General features: G+C 38.1%; 1 protein-coding gene across 5 annotated transcripts in view; it reads right to left on the bottom strand.

Annotated features, from left to right (window-relative positions):
- dennd5a (DENN/MADD domain containing 5A) overlaps nucleotides 1-16,070 on the bottom strand; it is a 94,502-nt gene that overhangs the window by 23,942 nt on the left and 54,490 nt on the right. For 3 of the 5 annotated variants that reach the window (XM_079801451.1, XM_079801450.1, XM_079801448.1), the window contains 4 exons: nucleotides 10,621-10,836; nucleotides 10,186-10,420; nucleotides 6,835-6,985; nucleotides 4,084-4,177 (listed from right to left, as the gene is read on the bottom strand). In XM_079801451.1, the coding sequence (XP_079657577.1) occupies nucleotides 4,084-4,177; nucleotides 6,835-6,985; nucleotides 10,186-10,420; nucleotides 10,621-10,836 (696 nt within the window). Of the gene's footprint in view, nucleotides 1-4,065; nucleotides 4,178-6,834; nucleotides 6,986-10,185; nucleotides 10,421-10,620; nucleotides 10,837-16,070 lie in introns of all 5 variants that reach the window. The other 2 variants (XM_079801449.1, XM_079801447.1) reach the window with 1 other exon arrangement.

The raw sequence follows: 16,070 nt of genomic DNA on the forward strand, positions 1-16,070 counted from the left end.
TTTGGTTTTAGTTCGTTATTTGATGCTATAAAGAGAGGCATAATGTCATGATTGATAGCTACTGTGCAGACTCTGGCTCCAAATTATGTCATCGTGCACAATGTCAGCGGCCATTTCTGGGACATTTTGGCTTTATTTTTCTACAGTGGAAGGAAGTGGAGACCCGTCATCCATATATATTTTTATTTTACAGACTACGGGCTAAACGCAATGGTGAGCACAGGTGGTTTACAATATACAGAACACCTATAACTAAGCATTTCAATCCTGAACTTGGTATTTCTTGGTTATTAAATAAATCTTATTTAAATAACAGCTTGCTGAATCTCATGAAGAAATTTCCAGGTTATATTTCACCCCCAAATCAAACTATAAAAATAAATAAAATTAAATTAAATAAATAAAAATATTAAAATGAATCAAATACATAAAATACAATAAAATGATAATAAATATATAAATAAATAAATATATAATTTACATATAAATAATTATACATAAACATGAAACCTATTTTAAGACCATTAAAAATGTAATCGTGTCATTTTTTTTTCATGACAATTAAGGGAATGCTTCTTCCAAACTCATGTGACTTTTTTTCTTCTGTGGGGCACAAAAAGACCAAATTTGAAGTATATTCTATAACTTTACAATATATGGGGACTAGCACCGTCAAGTCCACAAAGGACGCGAAAACACACACAGTAAAAGTGTCCTAAAATAACATGAAAATCGTCCACGCACTATATCTCAAGCACACATTAATGCAACTGTGTATTATTCAAAAATGTCTCCTTTTGTGTTCCAGGGAAGAAAATCATAAAATCTCATTTGCAATACAGTAATGAGAATACAACAGGGGAGGAGGGGTTTAATGCATTTAATGGTCATGAAAAAATGTGGCAATGCAAAAAAAATCTTAATGGGCTTATTAATAGTCTTCATTTTTTTTTAATGCAAATGATTATTTCTCATTTATTTTGTTTGATTTTGGGGCAACATACGACCCAGACAGTTTTTTTCTTTCCCTGCAGTAAATTGTAAATGACGTTCACATCTGGGTTGATTTGTATATATAAGGGGAGAGATTTCACAATTTGGCAAATGTGACAAAAGCAGGAAGCTACAGAGGCTGATGGGGAAGTGGGCTCAAGCTTTGAAGATGGGGAGGTCAATGGGGAATGTCAAAGTGGGCACAGATTGAGATTCACAGCCTGAGCGCGGCCTGATCTCTCATCCATCACATACCACATCCACCTTGACGGACTTTAGACAGGGCCTGAAGGACTGCGAGAACCAGTAGTAGTCCAGAGCCAGCAGAAGCTGAAGCTCAGAAAACAGACACTCCACATGCTGAGAGTGTGTATGTGTGTGTGTGTGCGCGTGTGTGAGTGTGTGTATGAGTGCGTGAGTGTGTATGTGTGTGTATATGTGTATGTTTGCATTGCAATGCACACACACATACATATATGTGTATGTTTGCGTGTTTTGTGTGAGTGTGTGCGTGCATGTGTGTGTATATGTGTATGTTTGCATGTATGTGTGCGGGCGTGTATGTGTGTGCGTGTGTGCATGTGATTGTATATGTGTATGTTTGCATGTATGTGTGCGTGTGTATGTGTGTGCATGTTTGCATGTATGTGTGCGTGTGTGTGTGTGCATGTGTATGTGTGTGTGTGTGTGTGTGAGTGTATGTGTGTGTATATGTGTATGTTTGCGTGTTATGTGTGCGTGTGTGTGGTAGGTACGTGTGTGTGTGTGTGTGTGTGTGTGCATGCATACGTGTATGTGTGTGTGTGCATGTGTGTGTATATGTGTATGTTTGCATGTATGTGTACATGTGTGTGTGTGTGCGTGCATGTGTGCATGCGTGCGTGTGTGCGTGAGTGTGAGGAAGACAGGAGAGAGACGGACAAGTGTGAAAAAAAGAGGGGTGAAGACAAGAGATCCAGGAAGAGAAAGTTAACGAAAACAGAAGAAACATTAATCATGCCATGAAAGGAACTATAAGATAATGACAACGGACAAAAAAAATAGCAGAACACATAAATAAACATAAAGACCAGGAGAAAAACATTCAAAACTAGTAAAACATGCACAAAGCTAACAAACATGTACACTACCAGTTCAAAATGTAGACACAGAAACTCTTTCTTTATTATTATTATTATTTTAAAATGTAGAAAATAGTAATAATAATAAAAAACAAAAATGGAATTATAGGAATTATGTAGAGATCTAAAATATTGCACTGTATAAAATTAACATTGAACAACAAAACATTTAGTACTGAAGGACTTCACATGTATGCTGGATATTTGTTGGCTGCTTTCTTTCATTATTTGCTCCTTCCATTAATCCATATATAAAAAAATATTTTAGTGTGTGTATGTATATATATTAGTGCTGTCAATCGCTAAAAAAATATGAATTAAATCGCACATTTTCAGTTTTTTTTTTCTAATATATTTTACGACACATAACCTGAGGATACTTGCGAGATGGACATTTTGACTTCATTTTGCGTTTACATGTCCCTGTATGCTCAAAAGAAAATGAAGCCAAAATGCCCGCGCACAATGAATCCGGCGTTCACGTGCGGTCTCCCTGGCTCTGTGTGTGCGCACAGAAAACAGTGCGCGAGTCCTAAAAACACATGCAAATTATAATCTTTATGATGGTTAAACTTTTGCAATTGATTGGCGAATCACATGCATTCTCAACCGGGCTGCGGCTGCCCGAACGGATCACGGATCAGCTATGATCAATATACGTGACTAGCTCAGATACGCACATCATGACATCGATGCTAAAACCATATATCGTGCTGCCCTAACATTCAGTCAGCATGTTCTCTTTTGTCTTGTCAAGCTTGGTTTAAAAGCATTTGCATGAATAAAAGCGTGATCATATGTAACACTAGCCAAAGGATAACAGAAAAAATGGATGCTGCATTAACTGCGTTAAACATTTTTAATGCGTTAAACTGAAAGAATTAATCACATGCGTTAACGCCATTTCTGACAGCACTAATATCTATATATATATATATATATAGGGCTTGACATTGACTTTTTTGCTCACCAGCCACTTGTGGTTTTCCAAAGTTACTAGCCTCTCGCATTTTTCACTGGCCAAAATGTGTTGTTGGCTATATGTAAATGAGCACTGTACACACCCAAAACAAGTCATCAAATAGGCCGATTTATCTCTGATAAGGTTAATCTAGACAGAGAAGCACTAACAGTTGCTTGTCTGAATTTTTTGTTGTTGCTGTAAATATAATGTATTCTTAAGCATTCTCATCAGTGTTTTATCAGCTATGACATTTAAATCTAGCCTATTTTGTGTATGAGCCCATACAGAAGTCTAGTGAAATACATATTTTCATGTGATTTGACAGTTTATTTTATTAAATATCTAAAATCTAAAAGGTGTGCATCATACCGGACACCCAGATGAACACTTTATAGTTCGTTTTATGATTGTAAGTCATTCTCTTCAAATGCTATTGAAGTTAGAAACGTGTATAACGTCATATATGTAACTTTAGAGCCGGCCCCTAAATTCGCGAATATCGAACGTCTAATGTCAAGCTTTTTGCCCGTCATCATCAGATGTGCTGTGGTTCTGCTGTGATCTTTGTTTGAAACTATTTTCGCTGCTGATATAGAGCCAAAGCAGTTAATATAACTGTATGATGAATGAATCTCCAGATTACATCTCTGCTTTGTTGTTTATGATGAGAGTTCAGAGTGAGTGAGAGCGGGCTCTGAACAAAACTCCAGCTAATCTGAACGCCTCTGATAAGAAGACATTACATTCATAAACTCAACAGAATCGCATGTGATTGGTTATAACGCGTCACACGATTATAACAGATGCCTTTTGAGAAGACTACTAATATTCAACCCGCCAAAGTGGCTAGTGGGAGTGACTTTGTTGCATGCCACAGCTGAAATACACCCGCAAATGGCAGGTTAGCGGGTGTTAATGTCAAGCCCTGTATATTTATATACACACATATATACACATACATAAACACACATACATACACTCACTCACTTCACATTCTGTCCGTACCTCTCTCTGGTCATTGTCCAGATAGAGATGTTCAGTGTGCTGTTTCTGTCTGTCCCTCCTCCTCCATTGTGCTGGTGCGCTGCGCTTCGCCCATCTAAAACACCACAACACCACTGTTAGATTAAAACGAAAACATTCAAACAACTGGCCTCCATAGTTTGCACTTGGCTTATGAGAAATGGTCTCACTGCTTGATTTACCCAAGTAAGACACCTTCTTGGAGCAGCATCCTTGTTGGTCTTGGAACACATTTAATATCAGCTACGGCTGGGGCAACATTTCAAAAAGAATATTTATAAGCCTTTCCTAAGATAATTAATATCTAAATATTTCATCTCTGAATGGCTTTCAGGTTGCTACAAACCATCATTTCAACAAATCAGTCATTTTTGCCCAGCAGATTTAAAGATCTCCTATTATGGTATTTTAAAGGTTCCTAATATTAGTCTCCTACAACAGGTTTACATGCATCCAAGGTCAAAAAACACTTTAATTTTCACATAATATACATTGCAGCATCACCTCTTTTCTCACAGTGTCTGAAACGGTCAGATTAAGGATTCAGCTTCCTCTGCTCTGTTTGGTCAGAAGGCCCAGTCTGTTGTGATTGGTCGATTGCTTACAGTGCGTGTTGGAATTACCATATTGTCCATTATCATATCTGAATTTCAGCTCCAGATCATCCTCAGCACTTGTAAACACAGTGATACGAACAGTAACAATAGCCAGGGTCCCATTACAGATTTGCGCAAAACTATATGTTCTAAATGTCAATAAAAAACGACTGCGAAATGACAGCGTTTCCATTAACCGTTGTTATGCGACTAAAACGTAATTTTTTGAATAAGTCATTAAAAAAATCATGGAGACAGATGTTGGTAGGTTTACATATAATCGCAGCTACTGCACTAGCCATTATTTTTAATGGAAGGAGACGTAGGCGTGTTATCCAAGCATTAATGGCAGGAAAGCGCCTTATACTTGAGCGGCCACGTGTGAGGTGTTTCTAGATGTTTATCCATCATATCTAGCCTGACAAGCCAGAGCCAGATCAAGATGTTGGGTCTGGGAACACACCATTGGCAGGGCTCAATCTGATGGGCGGGATAAACGGTTGTCTTTTAAATTCCCTCTGCACGCAATAGGATAGCGCTACAACCAACCAGAGCAACGAAGGTGAAGCGGAGCTAGCTGATAGATTAAACTTTCGCAGTATCCGGTCGGCAAAACTCTGAACATATCCTCCTTTCTTAAGAATGACTTCAGTGGCGTTCTTTGTTCTTTTCTCAAAGAAAAGCTTAACTCCAAGTCTTCCAAAGCCGATTCGAAAGACCACTGTTCGCCAGCTTCTTTGTTTACGAGTAGCACGCGGAACCGCGTCAACTCTGCCGTCATTATGTTAAGCCCACCCACCAACTCTATACACGATGTGATTGGCCTGACCAGAGTTTGGTTTTTGAAGCTCGCAAGCCAACGGAGAGTTGCCAGACGCCCTGGCTGCAAATTAGGGTGTGTCTAGATTTCTAGGCTACATCATATCTGCTTCAAGGTCTTGATAAATTGTGGCTTTGTTGTTGAAAATCCAGTATTCCCATAATTCTTTTGTCTTTTATGAGTTTAATAAAGAATCTTGTCTTCTGTCCCAACATACCGCGCCGTCTTTAAAGAATGATCATGTGACTTTTTTTACGTACGACAAGTGACCTGTAGATGCGAAAAACTGTTTCCATTGCAGTTTAGCGAAATATTCCTTTTTTGAAATGCCTGAAAAACCACCACATGCAAGCGTAAAAACTTTTTTGCGATATATGGGAGTTTTTGTAAAATTGACTTTCAAATACATGTCGTTTTTGTCTGTGACCCTTTAAATGCAAATGAGCTGCTGCTCCCAGCCCCCTTTCAGGAAGAGGGCGGAGCTTCAAGAGCTCATGTTAGCAGCTCTGATTACCTCATGCACTGAAAATATCAGAAACTGTTCAGCCTTTTATGTTCAAACCAGAGTCGGTCAATGATGGAGAGACTCAAGAAGAAGTAACAACATGTAGAATGAGACCAGACGTTTCTGAATGGTTAGTTGATGAATCTCCACGTCATTGATTAGCATATTCTGTCATGATAATCTATAAATCGCTGGTGAGGGAACTGTAGTAAGATGCACAGAGCCAGAGAATATCTGCTGCATGAAGACAGAACAGGTATAGTTTATTTTAACGGTTATAACTTAAGTTGTCATCTTGCTTTTATGACATGCTATTCCGTGGGCGGGGTTTATGTACATTTTAGGGTTAGTGATGTCACTAACCCGTGAATAAGCTCATTGTAGTCCCTACCAGCCGTTTGTTGTAGTCCTTAAAAAGCGATTTCTTCAAAAGAAAATATCTCCCTTTGCATTTAACTTTGCAGATGTTGTTTACGCTCAAACAGCAACATTACACACTAACTACAGTTAAAAAAGTCAAATCATAATCAAGCACCCCTTGAAAGCATATAAAATGCCAAACAGCCATCCACATGTTTAGTGATCTAATAGTTGAATGAGGGTTTTGAGTCAATCCACTCAAACTCACAAGAATGAATATTTTATATATTTTAGGGGAAAGTCATTTCAGGGCCAACAAGAGATTCTGGTCCAGGAACATGTCCAATTGAATCACGTTGTGCCAGCTTCAACGGCACTAAAAGCCTACGCCTTGTGTACTAATCACTTGATGAATTGATGTCTGTAGGAAAAGCCAAGAGATTCATTCTCACTTGTTGCTGGTGGGTCCAGTGGAGAGCACATCAGACTGTAAGCGGGGGAAAAAGCCCGGCTCGTAGCGGCCCTGGCCGATCTTCATGTCCAGCAGGTGGGGATGCAGAGCCGTGTGGTCGATCTTACACAGTCTCATCTCAATGGCCTTTTCTGAGGTGGCACACATCACAAGGGAGGAACACGTCACACACACACACACATTACTGATGAATCATCAGAGAAATAACGCCTTCATCACAGAGACACAAAACCCACAAGGTGGGAGGAGAGCGAGCTAGTGATGTGGTCGAATGAAAGAGACAGTTAAGCCACTGATGTGAACCCACACGCCACGCTCAAAATATCTCTTACACAACACAAGATCTATCAGTCATTAGAGATGCAACAGCAAGAGCTGTGAACAATGTTTTAACACTTAAAGGGGATAGTTCACCTAAATAAGAACATTCTGTCATCATTTACTCACCCTCAAGTTGTTGTAAACCTGCAGGAAGTTCCTTCTTCTGTTCAATATAGATACTATATTGAACAGATAATACAGTTGCTGGTCCCCATTGACTTGCATAGTATAGAGAAAAACTTCTTCACACTACCACATTCTTCAAAATATCTTCTTTTGTGTTCAGCACAAGAAAGAAACTCACACAGGTTTGGAACAACTTGAGAGTGAGTAAATGACAATTACAATTCTGGGGTGAACTGTCCCTTTAAATTAAATGTAATACATTTTTAAAAACGAATGCAAAATACATCTTGATGGCTATTTTTTTTTAATTATAATACTTCGCTTTGGGGTTTACTTCTTATCAAGCACCACCAATGAAACAAATGCTTCTAAATAAATGAAATTCAATAATATAACTTTCTAATCAGCTCTATGATGATAAATGAGAGGCTTTAAAATGGTTTCCCCCGCACAAACATATTTTAATCAATCATTATTCACGTTAATAATAAATACCATTTCCATTTGGCTCTCTGTGCTTGAATGCTCCAATTTCATCAACAGAGCTAATGCGAGAGATCTGAATGCATGAATGCATGCGATTCAAAAATCCTATCCATAATGCATTGCAGTAAGAAGAATTCAGCATGACCGCGATATGAAGCGAGATGCCTATGGATTACAGGCTAAAACTTGTAGATTTCCTTTTTTTCATGAGGAAAATAGATTAACTTTCCAATTACATTTTAAAAGCAAGGTTTCTGAAAATAAAGGTCACATATCAATAAAGATAAAGCCACAATCAATACCCATTTGAAAACAGCCCTCACATTCACAAAGAAGGAAAAACATGCAAGAAGGGTCCAAATTTAACTCTAGCCCAGTGCCACATTTATTTTTCACAATTCTAACTTTTTTGTCGCAATTCCGAATTTTCATCTCACAATTCTGAGGAAAAAAAGTCTGAATATAAGATATAAACCCTACTAAGTCACTCTGGCTATCACCAGACCAAGCTCAATCTTTTAAGACTGAACATTGGTCTGGGGAGTCTGCTCTGTATTTTCTACTGCACAAGAGGCGTGATAGACGAGCATAGTTCAAATGACTCGCAATTGGATAGTCCTTCAACCAATCAGACCAACGATCAGGGTGATGTACAGCTGCAGGGCGAAATCAAATCGCCAGCATACCGCGCTGGGTGTAACCAGTTTAGTTAAACCCGCCAGTAGCGTGCCAGGTGGATAAGCCAGTTTGTGATTGGTCCTTGCAAATTTTTAACAGAAGAAGGATAGAAAAATTAACAGGTTTCTAGCCTGAGCTGCAGGGCGAAATCAAATTTTCCGGCAGATCGGGCTGGGTTTACCCAGTCTGAGTATATACAACACTGTGCAAAAGTCTTAGGCATGTTAGTATTTTCACACCCAAAAAATGGTTTTAAGGCAGTTATTTCTATTTTTTGCTGTAGCGTCAGTAGCAAATATCCATTTCCAAACATTAATTTTGCCATTAATTGTAATAATCCAGTGAGATTTTTGTAGGCAGAAGGAGTCAGACAACAGCTGGTATGATCTGATCTCACCATCATTGAGTCCATCTGTGATTACATAAAGAAACACAAAAAAAACTGAGATAGATTAAATCCAGAAGAACTGTGGCAACGTCTCCAAGATGCTTGAAGAAATCTCACTGGATCATTACGATTAATGGCAAAAGGAATGTTTTTGGAAATGTAAACTGATATTTCGTACTGACAAACTACAGCAAAAAATAGAAATAACTGCAAAAAAAAAATAATTTTTTTGGGGGGGGTGAAAATCCCTCCCGGATAACAGAAAATGGTCAAAGAGGCTGGAGCTGAGGTGACGTGATCACTAACAGACAGCAGACAAACGACAATCCACCTGTCAATCAAAGTGACCACGCCCTTAATTATGCAGAACTTTAATGCTTTATATAATGTAAACGAATGAGTTATAAAAAAAACTCAACCCCCTCAAAGTTGTCATGAAGGGCAAAATTAGCCGTATAGACCAAAACCACAATTTGTACTGTAAACATGTGTTTTCTGCTGTAAAGTTGGCAATTTTAACATGAGGCTCAATGAGATTCTGCTCCTTCTGGAGCCTGTCCCTAGTGGCCAGTCGATGAATTGCAGTTTAAGTCACTTCCGTATTGGCTTCAAGAGAATCTGGCGGAGGTTGCCACTTGGTGAAAATACTAATGTGCCTAAGATTTTTGCACAGTACTGTATATATTGTGATTCTGAAGTTTATATCCAGCAATTCTGACTTTCTCTCAAAATTGTGAGAAACCCGCAATTACCTTTTTTTATTCTGTGGCGGAAACAAGCTTCCATAATAAATATGTATAATTTATAAGTAAAATTCAAAATTGTATTTTATTTGAAGTTGCAATGAAACTGAAGAGGCTACGAACTGTTTCTTCTGTATATTTTAACACATAACCAGTAACAGATTATCGAAATGTACTTTTATATCTCACAATTCTCCCGAAAATAGTCAGAAATGTGAGATATAAACTCGCAATTCTGAGAGCAAAAAAGTCAGCTATGTCTATATCCGGCAATTTACTTCTTTTCCCTCAGAGTTGTGAGATACAAAACTATAAATTACCTTTATTTATTTTATTCCACGGCTGAAACAAGCTTCCACACTAAATATAATATACATTTTATTTGATTTAAAGTTGTGCTAAAACAGAAGTGGACGGAGATTTGGATCTCTCCATCGGTCGTTGATTGGATGGAGGCGGATCTGAATGTGAGCTTGCAGTCGACTGCAAGAAAGGCTCTGAGTTTAGGTGGACTAGTCCAATTTCATACCGTGCATGCAAGTGGTACCATTTGTAAAATAAACTAGTCAGTTTTCTGAAGCCGTCTCACCTGCTTCATCAATGTTGGTGCATTTCTGGTACATGGAGGTCCTCAGTGTGGGCGTCCTGACATTTAACATGCGGATCTTGTCAACACGGGAATCAAACACTCGCAGCGTGTGCTCTTTGTCCTCGTCATCGTGGCAGAGGATCTTACTGTCGATGAAAGAGGCAAACATCTGCGTCTCCAGGAAGCGGGACAGGAATGGCAGGTAAGGTTCTGGCTGATCCGACAGGAAGGAGGCCTGCAGTGGACAAAATGTAGGAATGGTCCATGAAGCTGCTGCAGGCTAAAAGGAGTATCAGCATCCAAAAGTCCAACCAGTTACTCTAAACGTACTTGTTTCAGAATAAATAAAACATATTAAAATCACCTCAATGAACCAACATGATTTTTTTCTAACAGAATAATAAACGAGTTAATAAATGAGTTGTGAAATACTACCTTGTCGAAGTTCTGCATCTGGTCTCGGTTGCTGAACCAGGACTCTTTGTCTTGGCTGGGCTGAATGACAAACACCTCATAGTCGGAGAACATCTGCGTGAAGCGGTTGGCGAAGACCTCTCGCACCCGGATGTTCAGCTGATGCATCTTCATCTCATCTTCATCACACTGCACTTTTGATTCCTTGTTAGTGCTTGTGTCCTCCTTCACATCCAACTGTGATGTCAAGTCAAAAGCATAGCTCATGAATATTAATCAGCTTACACTCAAATATTTTAATCTGATATTTAACTCTATGGTTAAACAGTCTATGTCAGGGTTCCTCAATCCAGCCCTGGAGAAAAAACGAAATATAATGAATTTATTATGATTTTAATCAGGGCTTGACATTAACACCCACCAAATGCGTGTGTACTTCAGCAGTGGCGTGTAACGCAGTCACTCCTCCTTTGGCAAGTTGAGTTTTATATATAATATATACATTTTTAATGTGTTGTAAACCCGCCTCCACTCACTCACTCGCTTAATTTGCTCCAGATGAATATTGTTGCTGTTACAGGGCTTGAATTTCTGCATAATTTTACTTATTCCCACAGATTTCTTTGCTCACACCCAAAGTGCGCACATAAAGCCGCCTCTCAGCACTAAATTTAGTTAGTTTTGGATGAGTTGAGAAAGAAAACGCATGTGTAACAGTATAATGGATCTGTGCGTTAGGTCTTAAAGTGACTGCAGCCTAATATTCCTGCTTCCAAATTATGAGATCATATACAAATATCTATATGGCAGTTTTTCCCCATGGTATCTCTGTTAAAATTGTGGCCAGTGAAAATGCTGAGTGGCTAGTTACTTTGGAAAACCACTAACCACAGTGGCTGGTCAGCGAAAAAAGTTAATGTCAAGCCCTGTTTATAAAGACAAAATAATTAGTGTGATATGTCCCCACTGTAAATTACACCTCTCTAATTCTATTAATGCAAAATACAATACGATAAAGTGGCATGCAAGGAATCCCCACCATTTTAATCAAGACTTTTTTTTACATTTTTGAAGCATGGTTTGTATTTCTGTCACATGGCATTGAATATTGGTCCAAACTGTTCATTTGTTGCTTCGTGCGTATTTAGATTTCAGAATTTTGCAGATGATGGTGGGTGGAAACGTTGTTTTGAACACAATGTCAAAACGTCACAATCACCACTCTACATGTTTCTAATGCTAAATTACACTCCTGACATTTACTAGGAAAAATACTGAAGTCGCAATGTAACGGAACTAGCGACAGATCTTTTCTTGAGTGAACAGGATTATTGAAAAATAAAAAAATTTTGGGCGGGACTTTATTACTTTATTGGGGGGGTTTATACGGTGGCCCAGTAGTGCACAACACAACGAAATTTAAAAAGCATACATAAGTTCACAACACAACGAAATAAATCCACAACACAACGAAATCAAGCCACAACACAACAAAATCAAGCCACAACACAAAGAAAAGTCCACAACACAACGAAATAGCCACAACACAACGGAAATGCTCCCGACCACTCGGGGGCACTCGGAGCGCTTTAAAGTTTGCACTGTTCTATAGAGTCTGCAATCTTACAAAGAAATCAATACCACAATTAGTTTTAACAGTATGTAGGCTAACCATTGTTTATCTATATGAAATTTTAATTTAAAATCACCTACATGCATTATAGCTGCATATTTATGCTCGAGAATGCTTTGACCCGATACCACGGCGCTAAGGGAACGTCTGCCAATTCCACCAATTGGTTGAAACGTATAATTTGTATGAATTAAAATTACTTTTAACATTTAAAAACAGACATGTTAAAATTCCACAGCTTGATTGTATTGGTAAAATTAACTTAATAATGCACAACACAACATTGGAATTTGAAAATTAAAAAAAAAGTTAATTTAATTCATACAAATTATTTTTCAACTTGGTGGAATTGGCAGACGCTCCCTTAGCGCCGAGGCAGCGGGTCAAAGCGTTCTCGAGTATAAATATGCAGCTATTATGCACGTAAGTGATTTTTAATTGATATTTCATGTCGATATACAACTGCACACTTAAAACTGATCGTAGTGTTTAAATATTTGTGAGATTGGCGAATCTATATAGAACAAGGCAAGGAAAACTTTACCGCACACCGAGAGTCCCCTAGTGGTCGGGAGCATTTCCGTTGTGTTGTGGCTATTTCGTTGTGTTGTGGACTTTTCGTTGTGTTGTGGATTTTTCGTTGTGTTGTGGCTTGATTTTGTTGTGTTGTGGATTTTTCTTTGTGTTGTGGCTTGATTTCGTTGTGTTGTGGATTTATTTCGTTGTGTTGTGGACTTTTCGTTGTGTTGTGGATTTTGCTTTGTGTTGTGACTTGATTTCGTTGTGTTGTGACTTGATTTCGTTGTGTTGTGACTTGATTTCGTTGTGTTGTGACTTGATTTCGTTGTGTTGTGACTTGATTTCGTTGTGTTGTGACTTGATTTCGTTGTGTTGTGTCTTGATTTCGTTGTGTTGTGACTTGATTTCGTTGTGTTGTGACTTGATTTCGTTGTGTTGTGTCTTGATTTCGTTGTGTTATGGTTTCATTCCGTTGTGTTGTGGATTTATTTCGTTGTGTTGTGAACTTATGTATGCTTTTTAAATTTTGTTGTGTTGTGCACTACTGGGCCACCGTAGGTTTATGCGTCGACTGCTGATTGGATGGTGGCAGATCTCAATTGTAACTTGAATTGTTAGGCCCTGTTTACACCGGGTATTAAGATGCGTTTTGGTCGATCGGATCACAAGTTGTCAACACTAAATACAGGTGTAAACGTTTAAAACGTTTTGAGCTTGTCCACTTTCGACCACTTCCAGAGGTAGTGGAAAACACATTCGAATGTGTTCAAACCACTGATCTATATAAATGACTGGATGTCTCATGCGTTCCACAGGAAGTGCTCGGGCGGCCATCTTACTAGTCCCTCCCAGCAGAGGGCATCATTGACGTACAGCCAAAACACTGAGCTAAAATCACACGATTTGCAGCGTCTCAGTCTCACAGGATCAGCTTTACGATATATGTATGTAAATTAATAGTAACTTCAGATGTTATCTGTAATGTTTATGGCCTTTTCGGAGAGGATGAGTCATATATTGAAATCGTTAATGTGGTTGTGTCTGCACACTGCAGACACAGGTAACATAACTGAACTAACATAAACATATTTCTTTATGTATGCAATTATGGAGGAAATATTCATTATTAACGTATATCTGTGTTTAGCTGCAGAAATTGATTTGAATAGCTTATACAATATTAATACAAGCCTCTATATGGCACTATAATGTATAACAATTCAAAGTTTGCCATGCATCATCTTGGAAATAAAGCGTTATGATGTGTGTATTTTATTTCCTGATTGAGCAACGTCTATTTCAGACTCTCAAAGACAGCGCAAATTTGTGCCGTTACAGTTTCCATATGAGTTTCCATACATTCCAAGTGTTATATGAGTATGAGTATTTCATATAAGTGTTGTGTATGCCATGTTGTTGAATTACATATTTATTTAATCATCATTTAAATAATTAATTGCTTCAAAATGCATGCTGTTAACAAAATCATTGTTGGAACATTTGCAGTTAGCCTACTGGATGAATAAAAACAATACTACAGCACAACATAAATACATAAATGCATAAACGCGACAGTACAAGGCGATTTCAGGTTACAGGGTATAAATCTTTATTCCGATTTCAAAATGCGCGCTTTGACAGTTGTAATACATATACGCTGAAGTTGCTTATGTTCTCTACTATAATGAATATGAATGTAACTTTTTAATCAGCTGGGGAAATTCCTGACTACAAACAAATAACCATTTACATGTTTAGGACGTTTGTGTTGTAAGAATGTACAGGGAGATTTTAGATATAAAAACGGTGTCTCCTTTGGCAATGTTTTCTCAGTAAAATCATATAATGTCCTATTCATTCAACAGAGCTGGAAGAAGAGAGTGGGAAAATGTGAGAGCAAATATCAGCACAGCTTTTGGAGCTGATCTGAGTTATCTATTCTCCATGGAAACACTCTGAATGGAGAGCAGGGAGTGCTGGGAACGGAAGTCTACAAATCTGCTTTGATTTATAAGGCTCGTTCCCGAGAGAATATAACCATTCAGAGCGAGTGGCAATACACAGAGCGCAAGAAAAGCAAACAAGTGCCTGACAGCTCACTCTAAACATGGGAATCGCTGAATATCAAGTCAGGATAATGGAATTGAACTAGTGCAGCATTGAAGATGTGACAAACTCTCTCTAGCAGCTATATTAAGAGTAAGGGTCAATCCCTGGTCTTTAGAAAGACTGCGTGTCTTTAAGCTGCTTAATGTCATCAACAGAGACCTCGAGCGTTCTGAGAATCAGAACAGAACTCGCTCAGTCTTAACAGCCTTTTATTCATCTTTTCATTGCCCACACAATAATTATAACTATTGCCCACACTGAAAAGATGCTTTCCACAAAGCAGCTGTCATCATTGCTGAAGTTATTGTTTGGTTCAAAAAAGGATTTATTGAATTCACAGCAAATCCAAAACCGGACGAACACAGGAGCGAGAAAATCTCTTTTGTCAGAGAATTTACAGCATCAAAAAATGAACCGAACAAATGTGGAATATTCTGGTCTAAATACAATGCGTTAAAATAATGAATAATTTATCGCGCAGTTGTGCTTGGAGTCCTTTATTTGTGATGATAATAACGCAATGAAACATGGAAAATTGGGCGAACATAATTTTTTTGAAAAAACTATGAACACGAGAGAACCTATGAAAAATTTGCGTTGCAGTCAATGTATGCTTTTCCTTTTTCTATGCCTTTTTTTGAACAGTAAAATAAAACCTGTAGCTGTAGTTTGCCTTTTTCTGCCAAATAATTTTGTCAGATAAATACCCTTTTCCCCTCATATTTAAAAATACATATAACATTTTTCCATTTTGATGGTTTCATTGAACTTGTAGGCTCATTAAAAACAAATATCCGCTCTGTACTGTATATGTACTGTACATGAATACATGAATGTAATTATATTAGTAATACATAATTGTACGTATCACAATCTACTTCCAGTGAGATTCTGAAGTGTGCATTCGATGGACACTTTTCTATCCCATGAGGCCAAGGAAGAGGATTTATGAACAGAGGTGAACCGATGCTGCTAGGCCACATGATAATGACAACATGACCAATGTAGATTACATTCATACTTCACGCATTCATTGTGTTTATTAAATGTTTTTTCATCGTGTATCTGTGACACTATGATAGTACTGGCATGCGGTCTTACAACAAACTTAAAGTTAAAACCCTTCCCTTCACAAGCAAAGTACATACTATAAGTGTGTAATTGTGAGCTGGCATACAGACAGAATTTGGTGTTTTTTTTATGGAGGTTT

This window comes from Gobio gobio, assembly GCF_949357685.1.
Source record: "Gobio gobio genome assembly, chromosome: 2".
Taxonomy (NCBI): Eukaryota; Metazoa; Chordata; class Actinopteri; order Cypriniformes; family Gobionidae; genus Gobio; species Gobio gobio.